Source organism: Leucoraja erinacea, chromosome 5 (genome assembly GCF_028641065.1).
Source record: "Leucoraja erinacea ecotype New England chromosome 5, Leri_hhj_1, whole genome shotgun sequence".
NCBI lineage: Eukaryota > Metazoa > Chordata > Chondrichthyes > Rajiformes > Rajidae > Leucoraja > Leucoraja erinaceus.
Genome location: NC_073381.1, coordinates 54,155,156 through 54,168,279, shown reverse-complemented (window position 1 = coordinate 54,168,279; position 13,124 = coordinate 54,155,156). Strand labels below are relative to the sequence as shown.

General features: G+C 41.3%; 1 protein-coding gene across 1 annotated transcript in view; it reads left to right on the top strand.

The window, feature by feature from the left end:
* Positions 1-13,124, top strand: part of lama2 (laminin, alpha 2) — a 323,797-nt gene that overhangs the window by 74,806 nt on the left and 235,867 nt on the right. Inside the window, exons 2-3 of the mRNA XM_055636370.1 lie at positions 6,590-6,760; positions 8,868-8,980. Coding sequence (XP_055492345.1) covers positions 6,590-6,760; positions 8,868-8,980 — 284 coding nt within the window. The remainder of the gene's footprint in view (positions 1-6,589; positions 6,761-8,867; positions 8,981-13,124) is intronic.

The window sequence follows — 13,124 nt, the reverse complement described above, 5'->3', positions numbered from 1 at the left end:
TTAAAACCAAACTGGTTATCTGTGGAGTTAACCAACACATTTAATCTATCCAGCAGAATTCTTTATAGGACTTTTGACAATATGCTGGCTAAAGCTATGGGCCTGTAATTATTTAGGCTACCCACTTTACCAGCTTTGTCCTTAATGACTGTCACTAACAGAACAGATAACATTGAGTCTGGTAACAAGCCTTGAATCATAAAGCCAGTAAAACAAATAGCAAGGAGAGGAGCTATCCTCATACTGCCATATTTTAGATGTTCAGCAGAAATATGATCTAAGCCACTTGCTTTGTGTTCGGACAGCTTGTTCATAGCCTGATACTCCTCATGCGACATAATCTCCATTGAATCGTTACTCTCAATATTGTCCACCCTATACAAATCACTTTGGACACAGTTGAATAGAGTACTATAATGCTGTCGCCATTGCAATGTAATGCACGATGCAATCATTTTAGTTTTGATGCTGAAAATTTTGTCTGAAATATTTTTTTCCCCACAAAGTAATTTGATTTGAGATCACATTGTATTGGTTTATTTTACTTGTAAATTACCGGGAGTAGTTGTTCAGCATGAGATATTTCCCATGAGTATTTTGGATAAGCATGTTCCTTATCTTTCTATTCTGATATGTTGTCTTTCAGTTTAGAGCCAATTAAAACACAATTATGGCATGAATCCAAACTGCAAAAATAAGAGGGGAAGCAACATTACAGAGAATTTGTGCGAAATGCCAAAGGGTACTATGGATGATGTAAATTGCTTGCGTTGAACAATATTCATCATTAAGTGATTTTTACAAGTAATGAGAAATGAACTGTAAGGAGATAGTGAACTGCACAGGCTGCAATTTTAATAATTGTTCAATGATGTTATTAAACAAATTAATAAAAATTGTGTATTTGAGAGGGAAATGCTGCCTTTGGATGGAATTTGTATTTAAGTGCTGTTAAGTATTATTTTGCTATAACAAAAAGTAGAGTAATCAAAAGGTGTACCTGTTCCATTTATTTTAATGCTGCTGCATACACAACTTTTCTTACAACCAAAGTTTGAGGTGTGTTGAAAAATTAATAAGTTGTTTGAATTTTTTGACATCTGGAGCTGAATAACAGTTTCGGAGCACAGCTGGGATAGATTTCCGGCACAACATTTTATTTTTATGTTCTTTAGCCATGATCTTCCCACACATTGTGCTTCTAAAATATAAAACAGATCTTGTTCAAAGAATTTTCTTCATTTTTCTATAATTGTTTCCAAATGAAATATTTGTACCAGCTGAAAACCAGGAGAAGCATTTTCTAAATGAAATGATTTTGCAACCTGGCTTGTCTAAAAGGTGTATTGTCTAAGCAGTAAAGCGTGGATCTCATACTGATGGAAAGGCTTTATACCTCTTTCTCCCCGACTATGTTTTCCAGATATTGTTTTTGATGATATGTATTTAGGGAATTTTGGCCCTGAAAGGCAGCTGCAAAATGCTGTTTTTGTTTCTTTTTGCCATTTTTGGAACTGAAAAATCAAATTTTATTTGTTCTTCATTGCTTCTCCAGTGTAAAATGCAGTAATGATTAGGTAGGGTTCATTTCTTGTCTTCTGGAAAGTTGAGGAGCTTGCGTAGATATTCTCTGTACAACACTTTGTATGGAACATTGAACACAAGAAGTAATTGCAGCAAGAGGTTTGGTGCTCCAAGTCTGTTTCTCCATTTAATAAGATCATGACTGATCTGATTATATCCTCGATTCCACATTCCAGTCTATCCATGTTAACCTTTCACCACTTTGCTCATCAAGTGTCCATCTATCTTTTGCCTCAACAATATTAAAATACTGCTTTCACCACCCTTTAAAGAAGAGTGTTTTCCCAACATAAACAGTGACCTTAGTCCTGGATTCTCCCAGAAGAGGAAACATTCTCTCTAAACCCTCTCATCCTGCCAAGATCGAGAGGATTTGTATGTTTCAATCAATTTCACTCTTACCAGTTATAAATAATTTATGATTTGTTAACTGGCCTGTCCCTTTGTTAGATTACCAGTCTTGAGCGATAGTGACATCAAACTTTGCACACATTCAGACTATAGAATATTCTGTCACTGCTGTTTACTGTTGCTTAACCAATTACAGATTGTTTTATTTCATTCAATACCAAGTGCATTTATGAATAAGCATCTTCTGTTGCATCTTGCCAAATGGCTATCAAAAATGTACCAAGAAAAAAAAACCAGAACTGCACTTGACTTAAAATCTAAAAGGTTTTGGCATGTTGCCGAATATTCTGATAAATTTCTACAAAGGCACTGTAGAAAATATCCTAATGGTTACATCATGGCCTGTTACAGCTATTTCAACACACAAGAACATGAAAATGCAGAGAGTGGTCCATCACATCACAAGCTTCCACACCATTGAAAGCATCTACACAAGGTTCTGCATCAAGAACGCAGGATCTATCATCAAGGATCTCACATGCCCCATTCTCAATACTATTGTTGGGCAGGAGGTAGAGAAGCTTGAAGCCCCACAGCACCGGGTTGTGACACAAAAGCAAGTGATACTTGATGAAATTATTTAGGACTTGGGTAAGACTACTTTTGGTCTCTACATCAGAGGAAGATACTGATATAAATGGAGCCACTGAAACCCTGTGGTGGGGGGACAAAAGGGGGAGCTGGCGTGCTTTGTAACTTTGTCAGTGCAGTAGGTGGCTGCTATACATTTGTATACATTGCGTATGCAAGCAAGGAATCTTACTGTGCCTAGTCACATGTGACGATAAAGTATTCCTATTCCTATTCCTGATATTGAAGATTGATTTCAGAGATGAGTGATTTGATCAGAGACAAGCAATTAGGAGGCTCGTTGTATGTTTGCCAGCATTCAAAAGGATGAGAGCTAATAATTGAGATGATTTGGATTGTGAGAGACATTGGTGCAATGTTTGGAACTAGATGGCATGGTCTCAGGATAAAGGACAACCTGTTTAAAATTGAGATTAGGTTTAATTTCTTAACCCAGGGGTTATAAATCATTTGGACTTCTTCTGGAGCACATGTCCTCACTTGTGTGCCGAATACACACACATATTGGTGTTAGAAAACAACCCACTGTAGGTTCAAGTGAAGAAAGTCCTGACCTGAAACATTGTTTGTTCATATTTCTCCACAGATGCTGTCTGACCCAATTAATTCCTCTGGCAGTTTATTTTTTTTGCTCAAGTTTCCACCATCTACAGTCTCTTGTATTCCACATATGAGTGTTGTGGTTTGCACTTTGCATCTGAAGCTTGACTCTATTGATGCTCATGAAACAGAATTTTTGGAAGTGCAGAACAATGTGCAGGTTATCACAAACATGCATTAAGCTTAAGTGAATGAGAATTAATTTCTGTTCCAGGCTGCATAAAATTAGTAATCTTTGTCTTTATTAACTTGTTCAGACCTTGCATGTATTATAGCAATGATACCTAGCACATAAATAACTCTTCGTCCTGTTAAGATAGACAGATAATGATAATAATAATAATAATAATAATAATCTTTATTGTCATTGTACAAGACAACAACATTTTGTTGGAGCAGTCCTCCAGCTGCACAGGAATATGAATATAAAAATACGTTTAAAAAAAAACTATTAAAAAATTAGACTATAAACATATAGGAGTATGGGCGGGTGTGTGAGAGAGAGGGGGGGAATCAGTGTGGGAGGGGGATAGAGTTCAGTAGTGTCACAGCTCTATGGTAGAAGCTGTTTTTTAGTCTTGTCGTGTCGGGGGGTGAAGAGGCAGTGTCCAGGGTGTGTACTATCTCTAATGATGCCATTGACCCTCCGGATGCAGCGGGTCCGGTAGATGTCCTCCAGTCTGGGGAGCTGGATGCCAGTGATCCTCTCAGCAGTCTTAATGACGCGTTGGAGAGCTCTCCTGTTCTCTGCGGTGCAGCCAGAGTACCATACTGTGATGCAGTATGTGAGAACTGACTCGATGGCTGACCTGTAGAAGCTCACCAGCAGCTGTTGTGGGAGACGTGCCCTCTTCAAGCACCTCAGGTATACATGGATAGTTGAGTTGCAATTTTTCCACTACATCGGAAGGCCAGGTGTTCAGTCCCCACTGCAGGGGTTTGAGAACATGACCTTTGCTGACATTTCCATGCAGTTATATGAGAATATTCCATTGATGTCTCTTTGTGGATGTTCTTAAAATGAAGCCCTGTCCATCAGTTAAAAGTGGAAGTAAGTGTTCCAATGGACTCTATGAAAAATAGCCACATGTTTACCAGTACTTGGCCACCATCAATTTCTCATAAAACTGTTGCAAAATATGCTTTTTTATTTTCATCTTGATGTGTGCAAATTAGCTGCTTTATTTGTCGATATTCCAATGGTGAATAAATTTTATTTATTTGTGAAGTGCCTAAAAGATCCTCAAAATAGTAAATGCATGAATGTTATTTTCTTCTATATACAGTTTTGTTTGAACTGTATACATAAAACTAATATGCATTTTCACAAGCTTTCCATAATTTACACCTTCTCCATTCATCTTGTAAATATCTGTAGCCTCCAAATTGTTTGAAGATACTTCTTCACATTTGCAGATGTCAACAGTAATAAACCCCTCAAGTAAATTTACATATGTACATTTTTTGGTGTAGGTCATTGGGTTTATTTCTATTAGTACTGTAAACACGGCAGAACCATATTTAGTATGTTTGAGAAATACTAGATGCAGATGTCAATGGATTGCAAAACTGTTAAAAAAAAAATGTTGACCAAAATGTTCTACTCCACCACACCAATAGAAACAACATCTGTCACATCTGTGGTGATACCAGTATTTCTGGCACTATCACAAAGCAGCAATAGCACCAACATTACATTCCAGCCCAATTCTCATTGACTGAAGCCAAATTAGACTTGGCTCTCCAGACACCAAACTCACATTTTTTTCAAGCAGCACAATGAATTTTTTTTTTATTTTAGCTGTAAGATTTTAAAAAAAATGTTTCTGGTGGGGACTAGAAATTCTGTGATCTACTTTTTTCCTATAATTTAAAAAAAAATCAATACAAATAGCTACGGATAGCTATGCCTGCATTGTAGGGTATGTCAAATAATCACTGTTCCAGGTGTACACTGGCCCTATCCCCGAACTCTACCTCCCCTACATTGACGACTGCATTAGTGCTATCCCCTGCACCCATGTAGAACTCACTGACTTCATCAACTTCACGATTAATTTCCATCCTGCACTCAAATTCACTTGGACTATCTCCGACATGTCCCTACCGTTTTTTAGGTCTCACAATCTCCATCACAGGAGACAGACTATCGACTTACACCCATAGCTATCTAGACTACACTTCTTCCCACCCTGCTTCTTGTGAAGACTCTATCCCCTACCAATTCCTCTATGCTGCATCTGTGCCCAGTTCATCGGCGATGTCCTCATTATTTAGGGAACGTGGGTTCCCCATTTCCATTACAAATGAGGCTCTCCCTAGGGCTTCCTCGATATCCCGCAGCTCTGCTCTTGCTCCCCCTCCCCCCCATTTGTAACAAGGGCAGAGTCCCCCTTGTCCTCACCTTCCACCCCATCCGCCGTCACATATCATACATAATCCTCCGACATTTTCGCCACCTCCAACGGGATCCCACTACTAGCCTTATCTTCCCATCTCCACCCCTTTCTGCTTTTCACAGAGCCTGTTCCCTCCGCAACTCCCTGGTCAGCTCGTCCCTTCCCACCCAAACCACCCCTTCCTCAGGTACTTTCCCTGCAACCACAGGAGATACAACACCCGTCCCTTTACCTCCTGCCTCGACTCTGTCCAAGCACCCAGGTTCACTTGCACCTCCTCCAACCTCATCTACTGTATCCGCTGTATTGTTGAGACCAAGCGCAGGCTCGGCGATCGTTTCGCTGAACATCTCCGCTTAGTCTGGCTAAACCTACCTGATCTCCTGGTTGCTGAACACTTTAACTCCCCGTCCCATTCCCACACTGACCTTTCTGTCCTGGGCCTCCTCTATTGTCAGAGTGAGGCCCAGCACAAATTGGAGGAACAGCGCCTCATATTTTGCTTGGGTAGCTTACACCCCAGCAGTATGAACATTGACTTCTCTAACTTCAAGAAGTTCTTGCTTTCCCTCTCTCTCCATTCCCTCCCCTTCCCAGTTCACTTACCGATCTTACTGTCTCCGACTACATTTTATCTCTGTACCCAAAATGTCACCCATTCCTTCTCTCCAGAGATGCTGCCTGTCCCGCTGAGTACTCCAGCATTTTGTGTCTATTTATGAATTTATTAACTTGCATGTAGAAAGCAAGAAAATGAAATGGAATGTTGAAATACATCATTTCTTAACTATTTAAGCTATACAAATTAATATTTCCTGCATGTTATATGTCATAAGATGTCTTCTTTTAAAATAAAGTAACATTACAACAAATTGTATTTCATTCAATATAAATAAATGTTGCTTACTAATTAATTTGTTCTTTTTGATGTGGTAAAAGTGACTTAAATGTCAAACGGCCATTGAGAAGATGCAGTTAACAGAATGTTTCTTTATGCCTTTTAGGGTTGTTTCCGGCAGTGTTAAATCTTGCCACCATGGCTGAAATCAGTACCAATGCCACTTGCGGTCAGAATGGACCTGAGATGTATTGCAAACTTGTCGAACATGTTCCTGGACGGCCGTTTAGAAACCCACAGTGCAGAATCTGTTCCATGAATAGTAAAAATCCAAGGGGTATGTTGTTAATTCTTCACAGAGACAGTTTTAAAGGATGTGTTTGTTTTTCATTTATTATTGTCTGGGAGCTTTCCTGTTACATGCACTTTTGGATGTCCTTAGTAATTGTTGGAAAACAGAAAGAGCCTAAGCCTTTTCTTCAACTTTTGCCTGGGAATTTGGCTTGAGAGACAAAAGTAAGATTACAGAGCATGTAACCAGTAAATAGTAATTATCTAGTTTGGATACTTGACAGAATTGCCATTTACGACTGTTTAAGAGTTACAACTATGAGAAAAAAGTCTGTAGAACACAGATGGATCGGGAACTAAATCACGGAAGTCCAATATATTTTGATCAGATATTTTCATGCACATTATAATATTTCAGATCATGTTTAGGTTGAGGTTTATTATTGCCATGTGTACCAAGGTGCAGTGAAAAGATTTGATTTGCATACTATCCATTTAGATCAGATAATACTGTTCATAAATACAATCAAGTCAAATTCATGCAAAAGATAGAACCTTAAGACCCGTCACACCTTCTAAAATTTCCCTTTAGAATTGCTACGGAAAAAATTAAATATCTTGTAGTTTACGTGACTAGAAAAAAATTCCTCCTTATTTCAAGCACATTTTTCACCATTAATCACCAAATTAAATGCCCTTATTCAATTTTGGAAAACACTTCCGATTTCCCTTATAGGGAGAGTAAATGCCATAAAGATGATCTTCCTTCCACAACTCCTGTACTTATTTCAATTAATACCAATTTTTCTCCCTAAAAACTTCTTTAAAAAACTTGACTGTGATTACAAACTTTATCTGGGATTATAAAACTCACAGAATTCACAAACAACATTTATGCAAACCTAAAGAAATCGGCGGACTGAGCTCTCGGGTCCGTCTCGGGTCGGATCCCTTTCCGCTCCGCTCTCCTTTTCCTCCTCTCCCCTCCCCATCCTCTCCCCCCCCCTCCTCCTTTTCCTCTCCCCCCCTCCTCCTCTCCCCCCTCTCTCCTCCTCTTACTCTCACCCTCCTCCCCTCTCTCCCCCTCCTCCTCCCTCCCCCTCCTCCTCCCTCCTCCTCTCCCCCTCTCCTCACCCCCTCCTCTCTCCCCCCCTCCTCTCTCTTCCCCTCCTCATCTCCTCTCGCCCTTCCCTCTCTCCACACCTCCCTCCTCTCTCCCCTTCCCCCTCTCTCTATCCCCCTCTCTCCCCCCTCTCCTCCCCCCTCCATCTCTCTCTCCCCAACCTTTCTCTCTCTGCCTCTCTCCCCCTCTCTCTCCCCCCCTCTCTCTCCCCTCTCTCTCCCCTTTCTCTCCCCTTCTCTCCTTTTTTTCTCTACTACCCCCCCACCCCCATCTCCCATTCTCTCCTCCCTCTCTCTTCCCCCCCCTCCCCCCCCCTCTCCCTCTCTCTCCCCCCCCCACCCCCCCCCTCTCTCCCCCCCTCCCCCCCCTCTCTCTCCCCCCCTCTCTCTTCCCCCTCTCTCTCCCCCCTCTCGCTCCCTCTCTCTCCCTCTTTCCCCTCTCTCTCCCCTCTCTCTCTCCCCCTCTCTCCCCCCCTCCCCCCCCTCTCCCCCCTCTCTCCCCCCTGTCTCCCCCCAAAATCACCTTATCTGAAATATTCATGCTTTATTTCTCAAAAACCTGAAAAAAAATTGAAAAGAAACAGCCCTGCTTGTGCCTCGACCCCCCCCCCCCCCCCCCCCCCCCCAACCACTCCCCTCCTACTCAGGCCCTGCCTGGAGCCGGGAGCCGGGAGCGAGGGAGTATTGCGTTCAGGAACCAGCCCTCCCCTGCACGACATGCTCCCCCACCCCTCAAACTGTACCCCACTCCCTCTATGCCTCCCCTCCCCCCAACATCCTCTCTACCCTCCTCCCTCTCTGCCCCCTCCATGCCTCCTGTGGGGACTAAGGGTAGGGGACGGGGTGCGTTCTCAAACTCTATCCCCCCTCCTTCTCTGCCCCCCCCCCCTCTCTTGTTCCCTCTCTGCCTGCCACGCCTCCCATGGGGACTGCGGGTAGGGGATGGGTGCGTTGGGGGAACAGACCCAGCGTGTCTGCACTTGGTCCAGTGAACATTAAAATTCTGAATGTCATCCCATTTTATTTTACAGAACGCCATCCAATAACAAATGCAATTGATGGCACAAACCGCTGGTGGCAAAGTCCCAGTACACAAAATGGAATGAAATACCATCATGTTACTGTCACCCTGGATCTTAAACAGGTAAAACGATATAATCATCGGGCACTTTTATATGGTTGGGAAATTGAAAAGTCAATCGCCCAAAAATGAACAATGTTGAATTGAGTGCAGAAAAAGAAAATCAAGTAAACTTTGAATGTTCCGTTGTCAATTTCTTTTCCCCTCCATATATTAGCGTGATACTTTGTTGGCGGGAATTGTGTGTTTAACCTGAATCCTGAATGTAGTTTTCATGTGAAGTGCATTTGCCCTGTTAATTGAGATTGGGCGGGCACAAAGAACATTTTGTAGACCAGTGGTGAGTTTCTTAAACAATTTGGTTCATTCAAGGCCTTAACAATATGCACTGTAAACATTCTGTGAGAACCCAATATGTCCTAGCTACACTAGTCCCACCTGCCTGCGCTTGGTCCATATTCCTCCAAACTTGTCCTATCCATTTAACTGCTTCTTAAACGTTGGGATTTTCCCAGCCTCAACAATCTCGTCTGGCAACTTGTTCCATACACCCACCACCCTTTGTGTGAAAAAGTTACCCCTCAGATTCCTGTTAAATCTTTTTCCTTTCACCTTGAACCTATGTCCCTCTAGTCCTTACTCTGGGCAAGAGATTCTGTGCATCTACCCAATCTATTCCTTTCATGATCCTGTACACCTCTATAAGATCACCCCTCATCCTCTTACGCATCAAGGGATAGTAACCAGCCTCCTCAACCTCTCCCTAAAGCTCAGATCCTCTAGTCCTGGCTACATCATCATAAATCTTCTCTGACCCCTTTCAAGCTTGGCAATCTCTTTCCTATAACATGGTGCCCAGAACTGAACACAATAATCTAAATGCGGTCTCACCAACGTCTTATACAACTGCAACATGACCTCCCAACTTCTATACTCTGACTGATGAAGGCCAATGTGCCAAAGGCCTCTTTGCCCACCTTATCTACCTGTGACTTGACCTTCAAGGAACGATGCACCTGCACTCCTAGATTCCTCTGTTCTACAACACTCCCCGCAGGCCTCCAGTCAGAGAAGCAACCTTCTACCATCACCCTCTGCTGCCTTCCATGAAGTCAATTTGTTATCCATTCAGCTATCTTTCCTTGGATCCCATGCAATCTAACCTCCCAAGCATCACATTTATGATTGATAACTATAAATCTTAGAATTTTCAAAAACTGATATAGTTACTTTTCTTCCTATTATATTAATAATAATAAAACATGGTGTTGGAGATGGAGAAAAAAAATCAGCTGGGAATAAAAGTCTCTGAAAGCGTCATTAATTTGCAAGTGAACTGAAGTGAACTGGCCATTAAGCATGCACATTTTAGAAATATTCGGTCTCGCTTTAGCACCTTTAAGTTGATTTGCAAGTAATTTGTCAGTTTTATCTCCATATGTATTCTTTTTTATAGTATGAGTTCACCTTATCTACCTGTGAAGTGACCTTCAAGGAACCATGCACCTGGATTCCTAGATAATAGGTGCAGGAGTAGGCCATTCGGCCTAGCATCGCCATTCAATTTGATCATGGCTGATCATGCCCAATCATCCCCAATAGACTCTCTCATAGATCCCTCCGCTCTTCAACACTCTCTAGAGGCCTACCATTTACTGTCGGTCCTGCCCTTGTTAGGCATCCCAAAATGCACCACCTCACTATTCTCTGTATTAAATTCCATCAACTATTCTTCAGCTCACCTGGCCAATCAATCCAGACCCTGCTTCAATACTTCACAACCATCTTCACTATCTGCAAAACCACCCACCTTTGTATCATCGTAAACTTGCTAATCTAGCCCTGTATGTTCTCATCCAAATCATTAATGTAGATGACAAACCCTAGACCAGCACAGAACCCTGAGGCACACCACTAATCACAGGCCTAGAGTCCGAGAAGCAACCTTCCACCATCACCCTCTGCTTCCTTCCATGAAGCCAATTTTCTATCAATTCGGCTATCTCTCCTTGGATCCCATGCGATCTTCCAAAGCAGCCTACCATGCAGAACCTTGTCGAATGCTTTACTGAAATCCATGTATACAACATCTACAGCTCTGCTCTCATCGACCTTTTTAGTCACATCTTCAAAAAATCAGGTTTGTTTCTTAATTGTTGCTGCAATGCATGTTAGGTTTCAATAACCTATGTACAAGGACACACAGGTGTATCATGAGCAGTGATGGTGCTAAGTTTGATATCCACCTGACAACTCTTCAATTACTATACAAAGTAGCATTCATTTGTTATTTTTGTGAACATCAAGACTTCCATACTTTAGATTAAAATAGTTTATTAATAATATAAAATAATGTTTCGTTTTTAAATGGTGTTCTTCAAGAATGCTATTTTTTGGTTGAATGTGAAGTATTGCATTTTGTGCTGCTGTTCTACATGGCATTCATTTAATATGGATGTACAAATTATTCAATCCAGATTATAGTTGCAAGATTCTCCTGATACTTTGTGCCAGGGACTGCTCCTCAAGTCTGGGACTGTAGAATGAGTGTTTCTGGTTTGATCAGCATGCCTATTATTTAGATGCCTGCTGAGAATAAACAATTCTTTTGCTTCAAAAAAATCAACTTGAAAAGGACAAAAGATCCAGAAGTGACTGCTTTGATACTAAACTGCTAAGAATATGATGTACTCCCCAAGGGTTGCCTCAACTACAATATTAATTTTTCTGATAAATTTCAAGCCCACCATTACTTATATTTAAATTGGAATAGCAATGAGAAAATTCTTCACCCACAAAATTATCAATATACATAAAAGTTGCATAATTCTGTTTGCAGATGACACCAACAATTTAGAGTTGGTAACAGAGAGGAAAACTGTCAAAATATGCAGAGGGATATGGATTAACTACACAAAATGAGCAGTGAAATGGTAGATGGAGTTTAATCTGAGGAAGTTAGGTTGCACATTGGGAGGTTGAATATAAGGGAAAGTATTGTCAATCGTAAGACCCTTAACAGCATTGATGTACAGAGGGCTCTTGGGATCCGAGTCCAGAGCTCCCAAAAGGTGGCCACATGAGAGAGAGCAGTAAAGAAGATGTTGGGTATGTTTGCCATCAGTGGTCAGGGTATTGAATATGAGACGGGAAGTGTTGTTGCAACTTCATTGAACTTTGATATTTGGAGCATTGTGCAGTTCTGGTCACTCACTGGTGCAAATCCAGAGGCAACAAGATCATGGGGGACCCTTTCCACCCCAGCAACGGACTTTTCCAGCTGCTACGGTCAGGCAAACGCCTCTGTTGCCATGCTGTGAAAATGGAGAGGATGAGAAGGAGTTTCCTACCAGAGGCCATTAGGACTGTAAACTGCTATCTCACCAGGGACTACTCTTACTGTGTTTTTTTTTTAATTGCTGTTTTTTCTTTTGTTTCCTCCCACAAATATGTAATATGTGATTCTGTTACATTCTGTTTTGTAGTTTTTTTGCACAATCCACATGCATTGCCTCTTTTCATTTCACTGCACATCTCGTATGCGTATGTGACAAATAAACTTGACTTGACTCATTACATGAGGGATGTTGAGGGTTTGGAGAAGTTTCAGAAGATGTTTACCAGAATATTGCCTAGATTAAAGGATATTAGCTATAAGGAGAGGTTGGACAAATTTGGTTGGAGGTTGGATTAATTTTACTGATATTTGACTGATTGTATGCCTCGTTGTCACCTTCCCCTCAGCTAATAATGTATCATTCCACATTTCCTTGAACATCGTCTGCTTTGATTTATCATTTTCACACCTTACCCTACCATATTTCTTGCCTCCACCACCTCTGACGCTCAGTCTGAAGAAGGGTCTCGACCTGAAATGTCACCCATTCCTTTTCTCCAGAGATGATGCCTGTCCCTCTGAGTTGCTCCAGCATTTTGTGTCTATCTATCTAATTCTGCACCCATTTGGAGGTTGATTTTTTTTTCTTGGTGCTTTTTTTACACAATGACCTGAATACAGTGGATCCACTAAGAGTGAAACTGTCATTGTTTGTCATCGGCATGCTGTGAATTTAACTTCTGGAATGCAAAATCATGGGAGTTAAACGTGGAAGCACAGTGATGATTTTCAGTGAATCGCTACTCCTCACAAGGTCCACTTTTTTTCAATCTTCTCTAAGGAAGTCAATAAACTAAGAACTTAAGGTAT